The 26,128-nt window shown below is 39.3% G+C and overlaps 1 protein-coding gene across 4 annotated transcripts in view; it reads right to left on the reverse strand.

Annotated features, from left to right (window-relative positions):
- ARIH2 (ariadne RBR E3 ubiquitin protein ligase 2) overlaps positions 1–26,128 on the reverse strand; it is a 51,538-nt gene that overhangs the window by 16,100 nt on the left and 9,310 nt on the right. For 2 of the 4 annotated variants that reach the window (XM_039228013.1, XM_039228014.1), the window contains exon 4: positions 3,031–3,098. In XM_039228013.1, the coding sequence (XP_039083944.1) occupies positions 3,031–3,098 (68 nt within the window). Of the gene's footprint in view, positions 1–3,030; positions 3,099–15,086; positions 15,133–25,117; positions 25,371–26,128 lie in introns of those variants that run through there. The other 2 variants (XM_039228016.1, XM_039228015.1) reach the window with 2 other exon arrangements.

A 26,128-nucleotide genomic window follows, 5' to 3' on the forward strand; every position in this document is an offset into this window, starting at 1 on the left:
TTGTCATTTAGCAAAGCTAAAGAAACACACACCCTATTGCCCAGCAACTCACTTCCTACACTCAACCCTAGAAAAATTATATGACATTAAGGGTCATGCACACAAGTTTTCAGAGTTGCATTATTTGTAACAACAAAAAAAACAAAACTCACAATCACAAATGTTTTTTGACAGGAATATGGATAGGATGTCCTAAGATGCATCTTTGTTAATTTAAGAAGTTTAAGAATACAGACAGCACGATTCCATGCCTGTAAAATTCTAAAAACATCCAAAATTAAAGGATATATAATTTAAGAATAAATAGGAAAATGATCAATACCAAACACAAGATACTGGTTGCTATGGAGAGGAAGGAAGGAGGTGTGGTCAAGCAAGAACCGCCACCAGAAACTTCTGAATAAAGTTTCCACACTTAAATGTGTTTGCTTTATCATTCTTTTTTTTTTTTTTAATGTTTTATTTATTTCCAGGAGAGAGAGACAGCATGAGCAGGGGAGGGTCAGAGAGAAAGGGAGTCACAGACTGAAACAGGCTCCAGGCTCTGAGCTGGCAGTCAGCACAGAGCTGGAACCCACGAACCGCGAGATCATGACCTAAGCCAAAGTCGGACGCTTAACCGACTAAGCCACCCAGGCGCCCCTATCATTATTTAAAACCTATACATCACACACGTGTGCACATACATACATTTTGAAAAAGAAATATTTCATAATAAAATTTTTTTTTCTGGAATGAGGAATGAAATATATACATTTAAAAATAAAAACAGGGGCACCTGGGTGGCTCAGATGGTTAAGCATCTGACTTTGGCTCAGGACATGATCTCACGGTTCGTGAGTTTGAGTCCCGCACAGGCTCTGTGCTGACACTCAGAGACTGGAGCCTGTTTCCGATTCTGTGTTTCCCTCTCTCTCTCTAACCCTCTCCTGCTCATGCTCTTTCAACAATAAATAAACATAGGAAAATTAAAAAAGTAAAAATAAATAAATAAAAACAGGGGGTGCCTAGGTGGATCAGTCAGTTAACCATCAAACTTTGGTCTGGGTCATGATCTCATGGTTCGTGAGTTCGAGGTATTAGCGCAGAGCCTACTTTTGATCCTCTGTCTTCCTTTCTATCTGACCCTCTCCAACTTGTTCTCACTTTCTCTAAAATAAACATTAAAAAAATAAAAACAAAAATAAAAACAGGGGTGCCTGGGTGGCTTAGTCAGTTAAGTGTTCAACTCTTTGAGTATGGCTCAGGTCATGACCTCATGGTCGTGGGATCGAGCCCCGCGTCAGGCTCCGTGCTATCAGCATAAGAGAATCCCTGCTTGGAATTCTCTTTCCCTTTCTACCCCTCACTCACTAGCAAACACTCTCTTTCATGATAAATATATATTTAAAAAATAAAAACAATTCTCATGTGGCACTAAAAGTTCCACACAAAACCCAGGAAAATGAATTACCCAGAAATGAGGAATCTGAGCAGGGAACAATGTTTCATATATGTGACTTCCTTATTTCACTTAGAATGCCTCCTTCAACTGCTTTTATTCCTGCTTCTCACACTAGTAATCTTAATGTCTTAAGCCATCTTGTCCATTCCCGAGTTAGGACACAGAGTTTGGACAGTAAGAGGTACCCCACTGCTGGAACCTACATGGTTCCAGAACTGTGGGCAGTAGAAACAGCAGTGCAGACAATGGAATTTCACCCAGAAGTCTACCTAAATGTATTCGACTCTTGAGGATAGAGAGAGAGAGTGCAGTGGGTGGAATCAGGCGCGCACGTGCTTCTTCCTGAGTGAGCTAAGCTGCTCCAGCGGGTACAGCCACCCCAGTTATGTTTAGCCTGGAGAAGGAAAGGCATGACCTTCTTTCCTCTGAAGATAAATGGATCACACCATTCAAAAGAAGACTCAGTGGTGTGTGAAAGGGCAGGAGTGGCAACCAGTGATTCTCACCAGTGGCAATTTTGTTCTCCACGGATTATTTGGCGGTATCTGCTCATCTTTTTGATTTCAAGGACCTGGGGTGCTAATTTCAGTGTCCCAGATTATTATGGAGGTTGAGTATCTTTTCATGTCAATGGTCACTTGAGTTTCTTTACTGTGAAACACTTGTTCGGTCTTTTGCCCATTTTTTTTTAAGTTTATTATTATTTTTTGGTGGGGGAGGGATGGAGAGAGAGAGAGAGAGAGAGAGAGAGAGAGAATCCCAAGTAGGCTCTGCACTGACAGAGCAGTGGGGCTGAATGTGGGGTTCAAGCTCAAGAACTGCAAGATCATGACCTGAGCCAAAACCAAGATTAGAACACTTAATCAACTGAGCCACCTATATACCTCTTGCACATTTTTTATTGTTATTTTGTCTTTTGAAATGGATTCTGCCAAACCTCCTACAATTCACAGAACAGTGTCCCCACAATACATTATCTAACCCAAAATGGCAGAAGTGCTGAGGATAAGAAACCCTAAGCTAAAAGAAGCACATGCCTATGAAGGTAAGGCATAGGGACTCTTCTCAGGGGGTGCAGAAGAAGGAACCCCTCTTCCTGAGAACTTTCAGGATACCTCAAGACTCCAAGGTCAGAGTCAAGAGCTCTGGTTCTGATGGTAAGGTGACCTATCTTTTCTGAAGGTAATATTCAAAAGTATGCTGCATTCCCCATTGATATATCCAAAAGAAACAAATGGAGATGTTGGCAACTGTTATCTAGAAGGGCACTGATTACAAATTAAAAATGGTTAAAAAAACTGAACTAACTCCACTGTCCACAACAGAAGTTTGGAAAAAGCACAGAACATCTATTATGATAAAATACTGAGCCAAAAATAAAACTGAAGGAGAAAGAATATGCAGACATGGAAAAATATTCACCACTTACAGAGAGGAAAAAAGGATATACAATACGATCCAGTGTTTTAAATGTGTAATATGAACACTGCAAGGATATACTTCAAAACATAAATAACCACCACTAGGTGGGTGGGCAGAGAAAGAAGCTAGGGGTGATGCCATCTCTCTTCCTCCAAACACCTTACCTGTCCAATATCTCTGCAACTTGCCAGTGGAAATTAACTAATATAAGTTTAGCAACGGAATGAGATACCTAAAAAGAAAGAAAAAAAATCAAATTACAACTGTAGTTTCTTTCACAGAGCTCCACATTTTGAGAAGTGCAAAAATTCATGTCTACAGCAGGCCGAGGCTTGATTTCCAAATTCTTCCTCTTGGTAGTCTGCTTCATCTTTTAAGTTCAGACTCTTATGATTGTAGTGATTTCCCAGATCTTTTTGTCTTTTCTTTTTCATTAATGACCCTTTCAAGAAATCAGTCTAATTTGAAACTTAAGCAAAACTACCCTGTCTACAGTTAACAACCCAGTATCCAATTTAAGCAAAAGAGCTGTGTTCCCTAATATGATCTATGTTCCCGCAAGCTGCTGTAGGAGCCACACATGGGAAGTGCACTTCTAGTTAGGCCCATTACTTGCAGAAAATCTCTAGGCTTGGACTTCTTGTATAATTCCAGCAAAACAAAACACTACTGTTTAAAATCTCCCAATTTCTGCCAACCAATGAGCCCTGATTGCAGAAAGATTTAAAATAAAAACCTTGGGGGCACCTGGGTGGCTCAGTCAGCTGTTAAGTGTCTGGCTCTTGATTTTGGCTCAGGTCATGATCTCACCACTCATGAAACTGAGTCTTACATCGGGCTCTGTGCTTACAAGTGTGGAGCCTACTTGGGATTAGCTCTCTCCAGCTCTCTGTTCTTCCTGCATGTGCTCTCTCGGTCTCAAAATAACTAAACAAACTGAAAAAAGTATATGGCAGTTTTGTGGCCCCTAACTTTTAAAGCACACTTGTTATTTCTCAAAAATAAATAAACATAAAAAAGGGGGGGGCACTTGGGTGGCTTAGTCAGTTAAGCATCCGACTTCAGCTCAGGTCATGATCTCATGGTTCGTGAGTTTGAGCACCACATTGGGCTCTGTGCTGACAGCTCAGAGCCTAGAGTCTTCTTCAGATTCTGTAACTCCCTCTCTCTCTGCCCCTCCCCTCACACTCTCTCTCTCCCTCAAAATAAACATACATTAAAATTAAAAAAAAAATTTTTTAAAAACACACTGGTTATTGCTGTCAATCTCAGAAGGTGCTTTGAGCTAGCAATTCTACTTCTGTAAATCTTTCTGAAGAAATCATAGAGGATATGTGTACCGCAGTGTTTTACAAGAGTGAAAAATTAAAAAATAACCTAAATGTCCAATAAAAAGAAACTAGGTAAATAATATATGACAGATCTGTGCAATGAACTATGCAGTCATTGAAAAGGATGTTACAGAAATAAGTTTGACATAGGAAGAAGTTCACATTTTAATGATAAGCTAAATAACCCAGTAGTAAGATAGCAGGTACATGTTATAGCCACAAGATCTTGTTAATAGGGGAAGCAGACTAGTTACATAAAGGAACAGTCTGAGGTTGTCAAGTATAGGGTGGAGCCACAGAAGATGGGGTTGTGTTTGGAGGTCTAGATGAGGCTTCCCAGAGAGAACATTGCACAGCAGGAGGGGGTCTCTCAATCAAGGAGAAATGAGGAACACACTTGAGGCCAGGGAGCCAAGAGAACACACAGAACCTTAGTACTCTGCTCACTAGACTGAGTCTTCATTAAAAAAAAATTTTTTTTAAACATTTATTCATTTTTTGAGAGAAAGAGAGAGAGTGTGTGTGAGTAGGTGAGGGGCAGAGAGAGCGGGAGACACAGAATCCAAACCAGGCTCCAGGCTCCAAGCTATGAGCACAGAGCCTGACACGGGGCTCGAACCACAAGCGGTGAGATCATGACCTGAGCTGAAGTCGGACTCTTAACCGACTGAGCCACCCAGATGCCCCTGGACTGAGTCTTTAAACAGGAGATACCAAGGAACTGTAAGGTAGTGCATGCTTGGCCCACAGATAAGAACTGCAGTGGGGGAACACACAGTGACATGTAACCTCTTCTCCTAGAGCTCAAGTTATTCCTGAAAGGAGACGGGTGCACACTTACTAAACAAGGGCATGTCCAAGTGCATAATCAGTGTCAAAGGTTGTGCATGGAGTGAATGACTTTCTGTCCTATAGCCCATGTACATTTGGAGAAAACCCAGGCCTCAAGACAGCACGCTTCACTAAGGATGGGTGTCCCCACTTCCCTTCCATGCACGGGACTCATCAGACTCATGCATGTTGCTATAGTATCTTCTTGTTGAGGACCATGGAGACTTTAGGTCCAGGATTCCTGAATTATAACTGACATTTTTCTAACTGTGGCCATAACAAAACTATTTATCCATAGCAAACTACTATCACAAAATGAAAATAGATACAAAACACACAGTTTAAACTTAAATAACGGGGCGCCTGGGTGACTCAGTCGGTTAAGCATCTGACTTCGGCTCAGGTCATGATCTCATGGTTTGTAGGTTCAAGCCCCATGTCAGGCTCCGTGCTGACAGACCACAGCCTGGAGCCTGTTTCAGATTCTGTGTCTCCTTCTCTCTCTGCCCCTCCCCTGTTCATGTCTCTCAAAAGTGAATAAATGTTAAAAAAAATAAAAATAAAAATGAAAAATAAAACTTAAATATCGGATTTGAATGTAGCTTCTGGCTACAAACGTTCTTAAAAACCTGACTGTGATACTGTTTTTGGATGACCACCTCACTGGAGCCTTTTCTATCATGGAAAGATAGAAATGGCTATCTTACCTAATGGAGCCCAGTCAGACCTACACCATTTTCTGTCCTGACTTCTAAATGTCTTGGCATGCTGTGGCACTAAACCATCTGGGAAACCCAGAGGAGTCCTGGCCATGTCCAACAGCCACCTCCTCTTTCTCACCACAGATGGCTTAGGTGAAGCCTTTAAACTAAGAACAGGGATCAGGCTGCCTCTCACAGATCCACAAAATCCAGAACTTTACTGGACACAGGGAGGCCACTCAATAGACATCAATCATTAAATGACATCGTATCTGTAACTTGTAGATTTTCAAAATGAACTTCCTCAGCTTTCCTTAAGAAACAATGTTAACACTCTACCTGGTCTGATCCCTTGATTTGAACAGCACTAACAGCAACAACAAAACCTCAGAATTAGCACACCATTATGGAAAGTCTGGCCCTCTGTTGAAACAAATTTTATTAATGACTGCAAATCCCCTAATGACCAAATGAGAATATCCCAGCAGATTTGAGTTTTGGTGAGAATAGATTATGTGAAGAGAAGACACATACATCTAGCACTTTATGAAACTGACAGTAGAGTAATATGAATCCACTCTTTCAGTGCTAACAGCCGAGAATACATCAATATATACAAGAGGGTAGGCACACGTGTGTCAGCTGTATGCACCCCCCACTAGCCTTCTGCCAGAAGTTTTACTGTGGTCCCCACGTCACAGATGGGGGTATGAAAATGGCCCATACTGTGTCCCTAGTATATTACAGAAAATCAGGGATTCTTCCCTCAAGAATCCATTATAAACCTGAAGAAACTCAGAGACAATTAATTTAAGCAAAATGCAGTGTGACTGCACCTTGCCCTATAAATGGACACAAGGGAATCCATAGGGAAGTCAGGTTCCAAAAAGCTCTCTGGCAAAAACAGCACAGGGGTAGAGGAAGAGCACCTAGAAGAATTTATGCTTAAAAAACAAAACAAACAAACAAAAAGAAAGTAGTCTCAGCAGTGAGGCCACCTCATCCCTGATTTGGGGTCACAAGACAGAACTGCACACACACCCCAGCAGTATCTCAGGGGAAGCAACCATAGGTGATTTGGGGGTGGAAAAGGATGTGTGTTGGGGGAGGGGCACTATTTAAGCCATCTTCCACAAGAGGGCCAGGACAAACCTTGGGGAAGATATTAAAACTGTCTTAGGAAAGAACTCCCTGAGTTTTCACACCATTACTGTCTAATGCTCAGACAGCTATTCAGGATCTATCAGAGTCAATACTTCACAACTGGGGAGTCTTCCATTCTTCTCTGTTTTTAATTGTGGAAAATAGAACCAGCACAATCAAGATGAACCCTTGCTAGGCTGTTTTGATCAACAAATTAACAACCTATTAGTACTATTGTCTGGACCCCTCCACTCCATAACCTTTAGGATTATCTTCCTGAAACCCTGACAGAAAAGTATTAAGACGGGGCGCCTGGGTGGCTCAGTCGGTTAAGCATCCGACTTTGGCTCAGGTCATGATCTAACGGTTCGTAGGTTCAAGCCTCGTGTCAGGCTCTGTGCTGACAGCTAGCTCAGAGCCTGGAGCCTGCTTCAGATTCTGTATCTCCCTCTCTCTCTCTGACCCTCCCCTGCTCATGCTGCCTGCCTCTCTCTCTGTCTCTCTGTCTCTCAGAAATAAATAAAACACTAAGAAAAATTAAAAAAACGTTTAAAAAAAAGAATCAACTAATGGGTTTTGTTAATTTTCCTTTTTTTTTAAGTTTTTAAAAATTTATTTATTTTGAGAGATCAGAGAAGGGGCAAAGAGAGGGAGAGAGAAAGAGGGAATCCAAAGCAAGCTCCACGCTGTCAGTGCTCGACGGTGGGGCTCGAACTCACAAACTGTTAGGTGACCTGAGCCAAAATCAAGTCAGGCACCCCTGTTAATTAACCAATATTATTTGGTTTAGATTTCATTTATTTTTTTCTTTATTATTTTTTTTTCTCACTTGCTTTGAGTTTAGTCATCTTTTTATAATTTCTTAAGGAGACTTAAGGGTTTTTTTTTTTTCTAGTATAAACATTTACAGTTGTAAATTTCTCCCTGGCATCACATTAGCTGTATCACACCAAATTCTGTGGTATTTTCATTGTTAAGTGCAAGACATTTTCTTTTTTTTTCCCTTTTCTTTTCTCTTCTCTTCTCTTTTCCAGTATGTGTTTATTTTTGAGAGAGAGATTGCACACAAGTGGGACAGGGTCAGAAAGATAGAGGGAAACAGAGTCTGAAGCAGGTTCCAGGGTTCGAGCTGTCAGCGCCAAGCCTGACACAAGGCTTGATCCCACAAACTGTGAGATCATGACCTGAGCGGAAGTCAGACACTTAACTGACTGAGCCACCCAGGTTGCCCCTCAAAACATTTTCTAATTTCTCTTGTGATTTCTTGTTTGACACACTGGTTCTGCTAAGAAGTATGTTCTGTAGGGGCACCTGAGTGGCTTAGTCGGTTAAGTGTCCAACTTCGGCTCAGGTCATGATCTCGTGGTTCATGGGTTTGAGCCCCGCGTCGGGCCCTGCTCACGCTGTCTCTCTCTCTCTCTCTCTCAGAAATAAATAAAACATTAAAAAAAAAAAAGTATGTTCTGTAATTTCTAATATTTGCTACAGAAAAGGGCATTCTTGGCAGAGAAGTTATCAAAGTGTATGGGGATGCTAGAATCATTTGATCTGTTGCTGGACTTCAGGGCACAATGGTTCTGATGATTTCTCCACTAAGGGCTTAAGGTTTGTCTTGTCAGTACTGGAAAACAGTGATGGGTTTTTAACAGGGTAGGAACTGATCTTGGCAAGATGTAACAGCTCTATAAGAGCTGTCTTAATACTTTTTGTTTTAATTTTTTTTTTCATGTTTATTTTTCAGAGAGAGAGAGAAACAGAAGTGTGAGCAGTGAAGGGGCATAGAGAGAGGGAGACAATCTGAAGCAGGCTCCAGGCTCTGAGCTGTCAGCACAGAGCAGCCCGATGCAGGGCTCGAACAACAAGATCATGACCTGAGCCAAAGTCGGATCCTCAACCGACTGAGCCACCCAGGCACCCCTGGTTGGTTTGTTTTGTTTTAATTTATTTTTGAGAGAGAGAGAGAGAGAGAGAGAGAGAGAGAGCACGAGCAGGGGAGGGTTAGAAAGAGGGAGACAGAATCCGAAGATAGGTTCTAGGCTCTGAGCTGTCAGCACAGAGCCCAATGTGGGGCTCAAACCCACCAACCGTGAGATCATGACCTGGGCCGAAGTAGGACGCTCAACTGACTGAGCCACCCAGGCGCCCCAGTTGATTCTTTAAAAAGATCAACAAGGGGCGCCTGGGTGGCTCAGTCAGTTAAACATCCAACTCTTGATTTCAGCTCAGGTCTTGATTTCACAGTTCATGAGTTTGAGCCTCAAGCTGACAGTGCAGAGCCTGTTTGGGATTCCCTCTCTGGCTCTGCCCCTCACTCACTCATACAGTCTTTCTCTTAAAATAAATAAACTTAAAAAAAAAATAGATCAATAAAGTTAATCAAAATTTTAGCTAGATTAAGAAAAAAAGAGAATACAAATTACCAATAACAAGGGTGAAAAAGGGGCTACCCCTACAAATCTTACAGGTACTAAAAGGAAAATAGGGAATAATATTCTAATAATAATAATCTAATTATAGTAAATTTAAATCTTAGGTTAACAAGTTTCTTGAAAAATACTTAGCAAAACTGACACAAATAGAGAAGATAAATAGAATAGCTCTTATACCCTCTACAGACATTGACTTTAAAAAAAAAATTTTTTTTTAGTTTGTTTTTGAAAGAGCGAGATAGAGCGTGAGTGGGGAAGGGGCAGAAAGAGGGAGATAAAGAATCTGAAGCAGGCTCCAGGCTCTAAGCTGTCAATCCAGAGCCCGACACAGGGCTCGAACCCATGAACCGTGAGATCACGACCTAAGCCGAAAGTCAGACACTTAACCATAGAGCTACCTAGGTGCCCCTAAACATTGACTTTATGATCAAGAATTTTCTCACAAAATTCCATGTCCATTAAATTTTTACTGTTGAATTCTATCAACACCAATCTTACACACTTTCAGAAGCTCAAGGAAGTGACACTTCTTCCAAATTCATTTTATGAAGCTAACATAACCTTGATATAAAAATCTGACATAAATGTAACAAAAAGAAAATTACAGACCAGTATCCCTTATGAACATAAACACAAAAATCAATCCAAATATTTTAGCAAATTAAATGCAGCAATATAGAAAATGGACAATATATGATAGTAAAGTGGGGTTTATCCCAAGAGTGGGAAGCTAATTTAACATTTGAAAACTCCTACTGTAATTCATTGAATTAACAAAATAATGATGGAAAAAATGATCATTTCAGACACAGAAAACCCACTTGACAAAATTCATTCAAGATAAAAATATGCAGCAAATCAGGACAAAAAGTGAATTACCTGAGGGGTGGGGGAGAAAAAAGTTAACTCCCTGAATCTGATATAGGGCACCTATGAAAAACATTATACTGAAGGCTAAGATCAGGAAAATGGCACAGATGACCACCCTGACCATTTAACATTATATTGGAGGCCCTATCCAGGGCAATAAGGCGAAGAAAAAGACATAAAAGACATTAAATAAAGATTGGAAAAAGGAGCAAATATGTCTCTGTTTTAGATAAAATGACTGTTTATTCAGAATATCCTAAAAGAATATGCAAAACTACTACTAGAATAAATGAATTAAGATAACAAAATCCAAAGTCAACATATAAAAATCAAATGTATTTCTATAGAGCAGCAAATGAAAACTAAAAATTTAAACAGGTGAAATGTATTTTAGTAACATATTTTATTTACGCCATTATATCTGAAATATTATTTCAAGACGTAATCCACAAAAATTATTCATGAACTTTATTTTACATCCTTTTTCTTTTTCTTTTTTTTAAAGTTTATTTTGAGAGAATGTGTGAGCAAGCATACATGTGGAGAGAGTGGCAGAGAAAGAGGTAGAGAGAATCTCAATCAGGCTCTGTGTTGTCAGCACAGAGCCTAACATGGGGCTCATGAACCATCAGATTAAGACCTGAGCTGAAATCAAGAATCGGCCGCCCAACCAACAGAGCCACCCAGGTGCCCCTTATATCCTTTTTTTCACATGAATCTTCAAAGTACACTTTTATTTTATTTATTTTTAAATGTTTTATTTATTTTTTTTTTTGAGAAAGCGTGAGCCAGGGACGGGCAGAGGGGGTCGGGACAGAATATCTGCACTGAGAGCAGTGAGCCTGATATGGGGCTCAAATTCACAAACCACGAGATCATGACCTGAGCCGAAGTCAGATGCTCAACTGAGCTACCCAGGCACCCCAAAAGTACACTTATATTTTAGAATCATAGCATATACCAATTCAAAATGGCCACATTTCAAATACTCAATGGCTACATGTAGTCATAGACACCATACTGAACAACATAGCTACAGACTGAACACAATCAAAATTAATCAAAATCAAAGCAGGGTTTTTTCGGGGGTGGGGGGCAAGAGGTACAAATTAACAGTTAATCCTAAAATCTATGGCAATGTAAATGACCCAGAATATCCAAAGCAATTTTGAAAGAGAAAATTAAAGTTGGAGGACTTCTATCATCTGACTCTAAGACTTACTACAAAGCTATAGTAATCAAGGCAGTGGGGTATGTACAGGCTTAAAAACACACATATAGATCAATGTAACAGAATAAAATCCAGAAGTAAACTCAGACATTTAGGGTTAATTTTAAACAAAGGTGCTAAGGAATTCAAGAGAGGAAACATTCAACAGATGGTTCTGGAATAACTGAACATCATTATGCAAAAACAAAACACAGAACTTAGACACTTCATATCACACAAAAATTAACTCAAAATAGTTCACAGATTTAAATGTAAAGCTAAAAATTATAAAACTTCTGCAAGAAAATCCTTGACTTTGGCTTAGGTAAAGATTTCTCACATAAGTCAATGAAAGCACATTGATAAACTGTACTTCATCAGAATTAAACTTTTGCTCTTCAAAGACATTATTAAGGAAATGTAAGAGACAAGCCACTAACTAAGAGAAAATAATTACAGATCATGTATCTGATAAAGGACTTAATACAGAATCTATAAAGAACTCATGCAACTCAATAAGACAATCCAATTTTTAAAAATGGATAAAAGATTTGAACACTTCACCCAAAAAAAGGCATAAACAGTAAATAAACAAAAGAAAAGATCTTCAATATCATTAGTCATAAGGGAAATGCAAATTAAAATCACAAGATACCATTTCACAATCAATAGAACGAATACAATCCAAATGACTGTCAATACCAAGTACTAGCAAGAATGTGGAGAAACTGGAACCCCTTACAGAGCACTGGCAGCAATGAAAAATAGTGGTCACCTCAGAAAACAGTTTGGCAGTTTCTTAAAACATTAAACACACACATTATAATCTAGCAATCCCACTCCCAGATATCTATCCAAGAAAAATGAAAACATGTCCATTTAAAGCCCTGGACATGAATGGTCATGGCAGCATATTTCAGAATAGCCTCAAACTGGAAACAACCCAATGTCCACAACTGATGAATGAATGGATAAACAAAATATAATATATCCATACAAAGGAAAATTCAGCAATAAAAAGGAAAGCACTACTGACATGTAATATGACATGGGCGAACCTCAAAAACATTACGCTCAGTGAAAGAAGCTGGACACAAAAGACTACATATTGTATAATTCCTTTGATATGAAATTTCTAAAAAAGGTAAAACCATAGAGACAGAAAGATGATCACTAGTTGCCTGGGGCTGTGAGCAGGGACTGACTACTAACCAACAAAAAGGAACTTTCCAGATGATGAAAATGTTCTGTAACTCAGATTGTGGTGATGGTTACATAGTTGTATAAATTTACTATAATTCATCTAATGGTACACTTTACAATGAGTGAATTTAATGGAATGAAAATAATCCTTCAATAAAGCTGTATAAAAATGAAATTGGTTGATAGCTATATATATAAAACAAAGCAAATGTAGCAAAAGGTTAGCAACTGTATAACCTTGAGAGCAAGTATACGGATATCCACTATACAATTCCTTAAACTTCTTTGTGTGTTTTAATTTTTCATAATAGAAGTCAGGAGGGGAAAGTTTGCCAAATTTAACATAATGGCAATAACTTGCATGAACAAATGTTACAATAAACAAAAGACTGACCATTAAGCTACTGCATTAGTCACTTTGACCTTTTGAAAAATCTCCCTTCAGAATTTTAACATAGGTTTGACCAAAGGTTAACAGATCATATAATGTGAATTTCAGCATAAATAGATGGAACTTCCATACAGGCCTATAATGCTTTAACTATAAAGCCTATAAGGGTTTATAACGCTTTCTGGCTCTCTCTCAATCTCCCAGACCAAGCCTTCTTAGTGTTCCACTGGATGCTCTGCTCCAAGTCTTTTGGCTCCTTAAATGTTGCTGTTCCACAAAGCACAGCTCTCAGGCCTGTCCCTGGGTTATCACAGTCATGCTTAAGCCTTGGTCAGTGTGAACATAAGTCCCAAAGAAAAGAATTCCTCCTTTCTTTTTCCTGGGAGCTGGGGAAGGGATGTGACTGATCAAAGTGGGCAAGGGAGGGCAAGTAGTGGTATAAGGCTCCTCAAAGACTGACGGGTACCCTTGAGTCTCCTGTGGCCCAGAGATGCTTTTACAGAGTTAAAGATACGGTAAGAACAGAGACCAAGAGCAGCCTATCTTCTCTGCCTTTTCCCCCTCTTTCCTTATATCCTCAAGCCTGACCAGTTCCTAGGGTCACGAGCCTCTAGGGAGCTTTCCTTCCAGGACTGAAAAAACTGTGAGATTGCTCTTTGTTGTCATTTACCCTGACCATTGCTCTGCATTGCCAATCCAATCTGGCTTGGTTTTGTGTTGCATTTACAATCCCAAAACCCTCAAATGGTTTCCATATCTCTATTTCAGGAAGCTCCTAAATACATGCATGCCAGAAAGGACTAGCAAGGACTTTGCTGCTGGTCATCAGTATTTCCCAAAGGTTGCAGACAAAAATCTTCTGTCATCTTCTATAATCTATGTTTGGGACAGACAGATTTTTCCCTGATACGGGTCCTCAAAACATGTCCAGTAGGTACCAATTGTGCATAGATACCTAAAGGAGTAGATAGCTGCTGGGGAGTCAAGATCTCCTTTCTGTTTCTTTCAAATACAGTAAGTATGCTACACAATTCTATCCCTACTTCGTAAGGAGGACTTTGGGGGTGGGGAGTGGGAACCAGTAGGAAATCCAGAATTTGGCAATGATGCTAAGATTTTCTCACAGAAATGTAATGAAGTGTACAGCAATGCTTTAGCCATTATTGGCAGCAAGGAGGTCCTCACTAGTTAACAGTAGTATACAAGTCAACAACCTCTGCATTTCAATAGATATTTTGGAGACACTTTCTTCCATGTTCTAAGGGCTTCAGTCAGAGACCAGAGAAATGAAATAGTGTAAACATTAAACTGTCGGTTAGAGTGAAGAACACCTTGATAAAACCTCTTAATCTCGTGGCCTCCAACTCCCTCATTACAAGCAGACAACAGCAGGATTTCAAGACCTTAGATAAGGCAACACCAGCAGCAATTTGGTTATCGGCTTATATTTCAGCAATTCTGTGACTTGCTGCCCCATCCTTTATTTCAAATTTACTGCTGTATGTTTTCTCCTTTAGGTCCCTATGCAGAAAGCAGACTGTGGCGAAATGATTTTTTTAGATCACAGGTCCCTGAGCCTACTTAAGTTTGCTTCTAAATGACAGCCTTACAAATTTCTACAAAATTCTTTGTCTCTATCAGAATTTTATAGTAATCATTGGAACAAACATTTCTTGATCTCCTGACCACTAGGAACTTAAAATACCAGAGCTACTGAAGGAAATGGTAAGTACATACAACATTCTCGACTCTTTCTAACACAGCCAATATCCATCTTTGGATGAACGGTTTTAAGATTTTCAGGAAATTAACAATTACTGCTTGACACTGCAGAGCACCTGGATAGTGTATGTTTATTATTCAAAAATGCTGCATAAGCTAGGCTAATTTTATGTAAGGATCAAGTAATAGCCTCTACTCTTGACAACAGTTCTCCAAGGAAACCCTTGAACATGGTCAGTTGCTTCTTCCTCTTTTTAGTCTCCTACAGTTGATTCAAGCTGTCCAGCCCTCAGGGACAAGTTAATAACACAGCTCGCAAATAGATTTTCCCCCAGAAAAAAGAAATCCAGCAGCCCACCAAAACTGTCACCATCCCTTCCCACACTTACCAGTGCCATAGGGAGGATGCAGCTGATGGCAGTGAGCATCAACGGCCTGAAAAAATACAGGTGGTAGTTTCAATTTTTATTTAGAATTCTTACTTGCCAACTGCCTGAAATTTTTTAAGGCTACATGAATGGGTCTCCATGCCTCAGCCTGTGTTAAGCCACTTCGTAGTCCAATCATATTTGTTAACAAACACTAGTGGTCATTCACTAAACGCAGAGATGAAGGAAAGGAGTGAATGTGGGTGAGTTTCTGGGCTGGGATAGAAAGGAACATAAAGGAAAGCTAGCCTAAGGGATCAAGATAGATGAATTCAGGTCTTGGAGGGTAGGGAGTGAGGCAAGAAGGTACTAAAGGGGTAAGAGGAAAACAAGGTTAAAGCGCAGAGACAAAGGAGTAGGTGAACATCAGCCTAGAATGGGACAAAATCAGCAGCAGTGTGTCCCAGCTACCTTAGGTGAGGCTCACCCCTACAATCTAATTTAAGTGGGTGGGCCTTCACTTCCCTCAAACTTCACATCTACATATTCTCAAGTTCTAGAAGGTCAGTTCTCTGGCACCTGATAATAACTTTGCTTCCTTTCACTTTTTCTTTACAGTCTCCACAGAGGGAGGGCATGCTTGTAACTGAGGTACCCATATCATTCATGCTTTAAAAATCTGATTAAATTTGAAGATTTCTCTCCAGTCTAACCTTAACTCAGTTCAGTCTTTGATCATTAAAATCAATACCAAAAAACCTAAAGACCTCACCAAATAAAGTTATTTACACAAAATACAATAAAGCAAAAATATGAAAGTCATCATCCCTGACCACGAGGATACTTTTTTATTATGAAAAATTCCAGGGATCTACAAAATTGAAGAATATGATGAAACCCATGCACCCATTACCCAGCTCCAACATCAACTCATGGTCAGATCCACTCTATCTGTACTTCATCTATCCTCTACTGGCTATATTATCATGGAGTAAACCCAGCCAGCCTATCTTATAGGTGTGCATTTTAATAAAAAACCTCTAGGAAGTACTTACTACAAAAGGCTGGTTAAGCCCCTACTAGAATTCTAAGAGTTTTCCAGGGGGTGCCATATAAGCAAGATGATCACCATTTTTACAAATCAAGGTCGTATCCAGTATCCAAAGCCAAAAGAAATGCAGATGGGAGCTGACATCCAATGAGTTGCACACAGTAGGATTAAAAGCCACCTCTCCTACCATGTTCCTGCAGGCAAAGACCATCTTAACCAAAAATGATTCAAACAATGCTCTTCCTCTTGTAGCTACTGCGAGGAGGCAAATAAGAGGCAATACCAAATACCATCTTGGCAGAACCATTCAGATCCCCCCCTCTTCCCTAGAGGATACCTTAGAGGCTAGTGTATCTCATTGACAAAGCCACAAACTCCAAGCGTGTATTTCAAAGACAAGAGCTACTGACTGCTGGCCTTAGCTATGCTCAAAACATATGCTATTTTTATAACCTTTCTGTTTATATAAAACTCCAATAAGGAGTGCCTGGGTGGCTCAGTCTTTTAAGTGTCTGACTCTTGAATTCGGCTCAGGTCACGATCCCAGGGTCGTGGGACCCCGCCATGGGAGGCTCCATGCAGTGTGCAAAGCCTGCTCAAGAGTCTCTCTTTGCCTCTACCCCCATGCTTGCAGCCATACACACTCTCTCTAGGAAGGAAGGAAGGAAGGAAGGAAGGAAGGAAGGAAGGAAGGAAGGGCGAGCGAGCAACTCCATCCAAAAGGAAGCTCCTTGAGGGCGGAGATCTATAACAATTTCCTTCTCTGCCATACGCAAGCACCTGGAACAATGCCAGTGCCAGTACTAGGTCCTACATGCTAACAACACTTCCCTCTGTCACTGCATACCTACAAGAATATTCTTCTCTAGGGGCGCCTGGGTGGCTTAGTCGGTTAAGCGTCCGACTTTCGCTTAGGTCATGATCTCGCGTTTCGTGGGTTCGAGCCCCGCGTCGGGCTCTGTGCTGACTGCCAGCTCAGAGCCTGGAGCCTGTTTCAGTCTGTGACTCCCCCTCTCTCTCTGACCCTCCCCTGCTCACGCTGTCTCTCTCTCTCCTAGAAATAAATAAAAAACATTAAAAAAAAAATTAAAAAAAAAAAAAAAAAAAAAAGAATATTCTTCTCTAGAACCCAGAGAGGCACCAAGTGCTTTCAAGCCTTCGTGGGATGCAGGGAGAGGCCAGACACAGCTCCTCTGAGGAAGGTTAAAAACAAACAAACAAACAAAATACAAGAGGTCTTCTGAGAGTTGCAGAGGGTTCTGAAGGGCAGAGAGGCTTACAGGAGGTCTGAGGAGGCAAAAATCAAACATGGGTTGGGGGAGGTGCAACAGGAAGGAGCTCAGAGTGGAGTCTGGAGAAACTACTTTAAGTTTTTCAAAAGGCCGAGATAATAAAAGTGGAACTTTTAGTGGATATATCAGAAAATATGAAACAGAAGTAGAAATGGATTTATTTATATCTCCTCTCTCACCATTCTAAAAAAAAAAAAAAAAGGTGGCAGAAACAAAAGGCAAAGAGATCTTAAAAGTATTCTATGGTAGAGGTCAAACTATTTTTTCCCCATCTTTCAGCATCTATCTAAGAGTTAAAACAACAGAAGACACTCAGAAAACACTTGTTTATTGGGAATCAAAAAATTCTTAACCTATCCCAATCACCAATGAACAAAGTAAATCAAATGGTTCATAAAAAGCACTTTGATGAAAAGGAACAATATCTGCCGCCCCATCCCTCTCCAGCCTCCCAGTCTTCCAATAGAAAAGAAATCTCTACCATTTCTTCTGGTTGTCACCAGCCTCGCTAAGCATGCCCATAATTCTCTAGCAGGTTTAGTTTACTTATACCACTCCCTACCTTCCCCTTCTAAACCCCAACCTTTTTATCTTTAAATTACTATTTTCAGTTCTATCAGCCACCTTTGTAACTTTAAAATACTGTTTACAGGACCCGAATTGCATTTTCTTCCTTATGCTTCCAATGTCACTATCCTTGGGCCATTCAAAGAAGGATTTCCATACATTAGGCACAAATACATTATCTTTATTCACCACCAATTACTTATACTTGTGCCACAAATGTGTTTGCTTTATATCTGGTTTATGATTTTTTGCGTGTAGTTTTTCTGCTTTGTATAGGAATTCTAGTTCCCTTGCCCCTTGTAAAGAGTTCTATGGTTTCTTTACCATATTCCAACTATCTTCCAGCTTCTTCATTTTACCTACTGCTTGGAATCTACCCATTCTTATTTCTGAATAAATTTTTCTTGGATCCCACCAAAATTATTGAAATTTGGGCTGACTTCTTTCCAAGACTGTTGTACAAGTAACATGAAAATTTTCATTGGACAACTAGGTTATTAGTTCAACCATTTAATGACTTCTTCATTTTCCTCTTTTTTGATTTTCATCTGCAAGTAACTGCTTCAGAAAAGGTCCAAGAAAAGGAAATTTCAGGAGTCCTTGCATGTCTGAAAACAAGTTTACTTTGCAATGATAGAACTGTAGGTTCAAAATTATTTTCCCTCAGGACTTGGAAGACTGCTGCTCCACTGCCTTCTAGTTGTCACTGTTGTTGATGACATACCTAATTCCCATTTCTTTCAGAAGACCCAGTGTATCTTCATGAAAACTTCCAGGTTTTCTATCTATTCTTCTCTGAGATTTCACAGTGACAATTGTAGCGGGTGGGTCTTTATTCTTCTGGGCAAAGGGTAGACCCTTTCAATATGCTCCTCTCTGTAGATTCTGGAAATTTTCTTCTTATACTTTTAAATATTTTCCTCCTTTTAATTTTTTGTTCTCATTTCCCAGAAGTTCTGGTAGATGACAGATCTCTGGATTAATCCTCCATGTCTCTTTGTTCTGCATACAATTTTTGCCTGTATTTTGGCTTTATATTGAGATTTTTCTCTTGATTTTATCTTCTGATCTACAGAATATTTTTTAACTTGGCAAACCCATAATTCATTTCCACAAGCATTTTTATTTTGACGGTTTCTTCCAGATGGCATCTCTGATTATTTCATGGATGCCACATCTTCTTGAATATCTTGGAGAATACTAACTAGTGCACTTTTATAAATAAGCAAAATCAGCTAATGGTTTCTTTCACCATAGGTCAATTTTCCTGTTTTTCTTCTATTCTGCTTATTTTCCTCAAATGTCTGGTGATTCTTGGTTAGCTATTCACGGTAAAAAACAAAAGGCTGCCAGAAAATGGAATGAAGTAGTGATACATGCTACAACTTGGATGAACCTTGAAAACGTCATGCTAAGTAAAAGCCACAAGAAACAAAAGGTCACATATTGCATGATTCTATTTATATGACATATAAATAATAGGTGAATCCATAGAAACAATAAGCAGATTAGTGGTTGCCGAGGGCTGGGGGGAGTGGAAAATAACTGCCTAATGGGTACCAAGTTTCCTTCTGGGTAATGAAAATGTTTCAGAACTAGATGGAGATTATGGTTGCACACTGTGAATGTACTAAATGCCACTGAATTTGAATTTAAAATGGCTAATTTTAGGGGCATTTGGGTGGCTCCGTCAATTAAGCACCTGACTCTTGATTTCAGTTCAGATCATGATCTGAGTTCGTGAGTTCGAACTCCACTCTGTTAGCATGGAGCCTGCTTGGGATTCTCTCTCTCCCTCTCTGCCTCCCCGCCCCCCCCCCCTTAAAATATAAAATAAAACAAAAGAAAAGAAAAGAAAAGAAAAGAAAATGGTTAATTTTATATGAATATTGCAATTTAAAAAGAGGGGTGTCAGGAAAGCGAATCCTAATTGTGTGTACGTAGACAGAATCTGTCAACTGACAGGCTTTTCTTTAAGGGTGCTTAATCAGAGGCAGCTAATACACAAGACTCAAGAATCCCCAAATTGACCAATCCCCAAATTGACCAATGAGATCACTCAACCTCACACTCTAAGGGCCCTATTTCACCCCAGGTTATTCTATTTCTTAAAAATAAGAAGATTATCTTGTCTAGAAATCAAGTGGGGGCAGGGCTGACTGTTCTACATAGAAACTTTTAATAAATTACCCCCTCTTTTGAAGCTCACTTATCTCTTAGCCTTTGTCAGTCAAATCAGAGTGTACAGTCTCTTCAAAGATCTGCTGGACAAACTGGCTCCTGTGTGCAATGTCCCCGCAGACCATACCCCTCAACCCATTCTCTTTATTATAAGTTTATAACATGACTATGCCTTTACTTTCATTTTCATGATATTTCAAAAGAGAAAACCACCCCTAAATTTATCTCATGCTCTTCATAATCTTTTTCCCTGCCCGCCCCAACTCTCTAGGCAACCACTGATTTACTTTCCTTCACAACGAGTTTGCATTTTCTAGAATTTTATATGATTGGAATCATAAAACACTTTTTTTACCCCCTGGGTTCCCTCACGCAGCATACTTTTTTGGTATTTATCAATGTTGAGCTATTCACTCTTTTTATGCTGCTGAAAAGAAGTATGTTGCTCTATGGGCATGCCACTATTCATTCATCTGTTTGTGGATATTTGGGTTGTTTCCAGTTTTTTGGCTATTGCAAATAAAACTGCTACAGACATTTGAATACCAAACAAAAACAAATGGAGGGGGGACAAAGGTATGCGAGGGCAGCGAACCATCTTGCAGCAGAAGCCAATGTTAACACACTAGCAAAAAAGATTTGACATGTTCTACGTCATAAAATTCAAAACTTTTAAAACATTCACATTGTGCTTATAATTGCAGATATTATTAGTCATTTTTATAGCTACTCATTATCAAAATGAACTTAAGAACCCATTTTTATCTTGATAGCTGACAGCAAAGGAAGTACGCTTAGACACCAAAAATATTACAGGTAACCTATCCAACTTGCCAGTATAGTTGGGTGTCTTTATTCTACTCCCACTCTAGTTATAAAACCAGTACACTCTGAATCCTGGACACATCCTTTCAGCAGCCAAAGTAAAGACACACTCTTTCCTCCTCACTTCAACAACCTGAATTGTTTCACTTTTTTTTTTTTTTTTGTACTTCCACATGAATTCTCCCACATGAATATAACATATAATACTTCACTTTGCCTCTGAAGATTGTTTTATTACACCTGCATGAAGTTCAGGCTTTTGAATCAGAATTGACAGAACTAATTCTGAGGTACACCCCAAGCTGGGAACCATACACCTACTAGATATACATGATCGCTGTTTAGAATTCAGCTGGCTTCATGGAAGTCCTCTGACAAGCATGTCTTCTATCTACCAATACAGAAGTAGAGCTTTGGGGTTAAATTCTGAACTTTTGCATTTATTGACCTGCTTAGACAGTCAGACCAACAAAAGCAACTCTCAAAGAATTTAAGCCTTGGCTCACAAACAACAATTTCCAATCATTGTAAGTACACAGCAAGAAACATGCACACAACAGTAGAGTGAGAGGAGTATCCAACTCTGCCTGGGGATCAAGGAGGGCTTCATGGGAGAAGAGAGTCAAGGGTAAAATTCTCAGCTTCCAGGTTGGTGGATGGTGGTATCACCAACTGAGATAGAGAATCCAGGAAGCTAAGTTTGATGGCATTGGAGTTATTTCTTGTCAAACAAGGCAAGGCTATCTACAGACTCTGGAAAATGATGGTGAGAGCCTAAAATAATGGATTAAAGAAATGAGAGTAGACCATATACCAGGAAAGAAACTGCTAGTCAAAGAGTGCAACTTTCCCAGATAGAGACCATTCTTTGTTCATAATTATAAGAACAGTTCTGTTCTCTTAAAATCTCTAAACCAACTCTTGCTCCTTCTCCCTGTATTTTTCTCTATTTATGGTTGATAATTTGTGGTTTTCACAGTAAGAGCATTTCATGTGTATACAGGTTCGTGACAGTTCAAAGAAAAGGGAACAAAACATAAGACTCAAATTCTGACAATTCATGTCAATTTGAGTAATCAAGCCACAGGGCAGACACATTTTAGGAAGAGCAAGATGAGAAGCTTCCTGTATTTCACTCTGTACCTTTCTCAAATCTTTCCTATCAGTCTTCCCTCTTTTGGGCAGAGAAATCTAATTGTTCAAATGTTCCCCAGAGGAGTAGGGGCAAAGACAAAATTTAAAAAGCTTCGGGGGGGTGGGGGGTGGTACTTTGGGACAAAGCACAAGTAAGGAAATGCCTTAATAATAAGAACTCTACAATCAACTAAGCACTTCATTAAGTAGTGCTGTCAATGCAGGCCCAAGACCAAACACTGCAGTCAAACAGAAATGTAGGAATAACAGATAAGCTATATTATATTCCCCTGCATTCTTTTCCTGGTCCCAATTCAAAATTCATTTTGTGTTATTTTTACTTTTCTCATCAGTGGGCTCCAGAAGAAGGGAACCAGAGGTTCTGAACAAAGGCAAAAGAATCCAAAGTACATGATCCAACTACCATATGCACACTCAGAGGCATCATCAGCAATATGTCACCCAGAACCTTTCTCAATGTGGCTTTTACCCTATGACTCAAAACATATAATCCTAAGAATATGTTCTGAGGAACCACAGCAAATATGTCAAAGTAACATTCCCATTGTTCTGCCCCTGCCCTCCCTCCACCATGACATCTGTTTGAACATTCACGTTCAAACATTCATGTGCCAGGCACTTTACATGCATTATCTCTTTTAATGCTGTGGAGGTATTATCATTATTTTACAGATGAGAAAACTGAAGCTTAGAAATGTTGAGGAACTTGACCAAGGTCACATTATATTAAATGGCAGAAAAGGGAACGGAGCCCAACCATCTAACCACTAGTCCAGGCTCTTGCCAAGGTCCAAAAGACACAAAGGGCACATTCACAAAAATGTTCACAGCAGTATAACCAGTTCACAAGAACTGTCACACATGTAAGTACTCACCTAAACGCCCATCAGGAAAAGTCTGAGCAAATTATGGCTCAATATGATGGTGTGATATTCAGCCATTGAAAGTAATTTATGAGAATGAAGTAAAAACAAGGTGAAATACTTAAAATACCCACATACCTCGTTTTATTGTCCTTCACAGATATTGCTTTTTTTTAACAAATTGAAGGTTTGTGGCAACCATGTGTCAGGCAAGTCTATCGGCATCATTTTTTCCAATAGTATTTGCTTACTTCATGTCTTTGTGTCACTTTTTGGGAACTCTCACAGTATTTTTAACTTTTTCATTATTATATTTGTTATGGTGGTCTGTGATCACAACTTGCTGAAAGCTCAGGTAATGGTCAGCATTTTTTAGCAATAAAATATTCAAGTAAGGTTTTTATACTGTTTTACAAAAATAATGATATTGCACACTTCATAAACTACAGTATAGTGTATATGTAGGTGGTTTTTTTGTTGTTTGTCTGTTTACACATGGCTTTTATATAAGCTGGGAAACCATCAAATTCATTTAACTCGCTGTGCTGTGATGTTTGCTTTACTGCAGCAGTCTGGAACCAAACCTGCAATACCTGAGGCATGCCTGTATACAAGAAAAGAGCAGAATACCATTCCAGTGCTTGGCAGAAAGTAAGTGCTCAATAAATATTGCTTGAATGAATGAACTGAAAGCACAGTAATATCACACATGAATACGGACAAGGTCTGAAGGATACTAAGCAAGGAAAAAAACTTTTATTATAGGTTAATGGAATTATGAAGGATATTTTTTCTTAAATATTGTAGAAACATCTGAATAATAAAAGGTTAAACAAATAAATAAATAGTTCAAGGTTAGAACAGAAATGTAGGATTAAAATCACCCTTTGATTCCACATGGTTGCTAAGACAGTGTTAAAGCATAGGAAAAAGACTAGAATGAAAGGTGGCCTTGAATGTGATTAAGAGCTTCTCTTCTGGAAGGCAGTGAACCTGTTGTGTGTGGTGCCAGGTGCACAGTGAGCACACAAGGTCAATGATGACAATAACCTTTCTAAACTGGCAAGACAGGGACAATTGTAGCACTAGTTGTACTTAGGCAATTCTCAATGTCACTCTGGACATTTCTCTTTGTCCTTTTAAAATAAATTTATACATCAGTAAAACGCACATCAGACTTTCAGACTTAAAGCATCAAGTATGTCAACATGCCCACTAACAACCAACTATTTGAAACACAGGAATTGAATCTAGATTCTACTGATATGCAGGCATGCAAAGAAACCTGACATCAGGTCATAAAAATAGAAATCAGATGGCTGCTCAGCACACAAACACTCAGTGTTAACAGGCCAAGCTTGAGGCTACTTTCCTATGATCAGTAATACAAAATCAATTACTATTAATGAATACATAAATAAAAATAAAATGATCCCAAGTCCAGCTATATCAGGATATAAAAAATTTGATTAAATACGTAAAAGGAAAGTTTTTTTTAAGATATACAAAAACTTGGTGCCACTTAAGAGAAAGGCTAAATACAAGGTATTTTATGTTAAGAATATCAATTGCTCATGTTACAAGTGACAAATACGTAGAAACTAAGCTGTTTTGAACACAATACTGTAATGACTTCCATACTTGGGGGTCAGAAGCCCTGAAAACCAATTATGACTCATCCACAAAAGGGAAAAAATGATCCAGAAGAAAAATCATAAGAGATTTTCTAGTCACATTTTACTGAATATCAAACACTAGATTTTAAAACAAATTCATGAGAGTGGCAGAAAAAAGATTTCTACATAACATTTTTCCAGCTCTCCTGAAATTAATATAGCAATTCATAAGGCAAGAACCGTAGTAAAAACACTTGTAACCAGCCTATTTCTCCAATACTATCTGGGGAGAAAACACCAGGCTTAAGAAGTGAATAGCACAGTTCAGCAATGAAGAAGTTTAAAAAATCTGTTCCTTTCCTCCAATAGTAAAGACACCTCAGGCTGCATTTATGATCCTCCACATGTTTTCTTTTACCTATAGTTCTTAGTCTCCCACTCTAGCATAGAAGGTAACTTTTCCACCCATTTCATTGACCCACGGGGCTTGGACTTGTGTTACCTGAACCGCCCTTCTACTCCACTTTCAAGGTTCTCCAGTCAACACAAAGCTCAAGACAGCTCACTGTTGCTCCATAGACTAGCTTAGGCCCAAAGTGACTATTTTTTCTTCCTCTTGTGCAATTGGGTGGGGCCTTGAACAATGTAACAACACTCCTCTCCTGCCCACACCTCTAACGTGCTACTGAGAGAAGGAGTGCACCATGCAGGAGAACACCCTGGCCCATCGTCAATGAAAGCCAGCCTGGGCTGTCTGGGGCTCTCCCATAGTGGAGCCCTTTCCTGAGTAGCCTGACAGCAAATGTCTCAGGATTTTCACAGAACAGTACTAACAGGATTCACTGAATGACAAAATTCCTCTTGGCTAACTAGTGCACATTTTAAAATAAAAATGTCTGTTACTACTAGAAAAGGCCCCTCTCATCTGTAACAACAAGAATCAAATAATCTTTGTGTGAACTTCAATAAAAATAAACACAGTGTTTTAAAAAGTTAACTTTGGGGGTGTCTTGGTGGCTCAGTCGGCTAAGCATCCGACTTCAGCTCAGGTCATGATCTCACAGTTTCTGAGTTCGAACCCCGCGTCAGGCTCTGTGCTGACAGCTCAGAGCCTGGAGCTTACTTCAGATTCTGTGTCTCCCTCTCTCTCTGCCCTACCTTCGCTCACACTTTGCCTCTCCCTCTCTCTCTCAAAAATAAATAAACATTAAAAAGTTAACTTTGTTTTCCTTAAAGACTCATACCTACATAATCAACTACAAATATTTGTCAGAGATTTTTCCTCCCCTACAGCATAAAACCTTATCTGGCAATCATCTAATCTGTAATGACCACAGTTGACATTGAACGTGGGCTTGAACTGGGCAAAGCCACTTATATGCAAGTTTTTACAGTACAGTACTATAAATGTCTTTTCTCTTCTCTATGATTTTCTTGGTAACATTTTCTCTAGCTTGCTTTATTGTAAGAATACAGTACATAATACATATAATCTACAAAACATGTGTTAATT

Source organism: Hyaena hyaena, unplaced genomic scaffold (genome assembly GCF_003009895.1).
Source record: "Hyaena hyaena isolate Hyena2069 unplaced genomic scaffold, ASM300989v1 scaffold_30, whole genome shotgun sequence".
Taxonomy (NCBI): domain Eukaryota; kingdom Metazoa; phylum Chordata; class Mammalia; order Carnivora; family Hyaenidae; genus Hyaena; species Hyaena hyaena.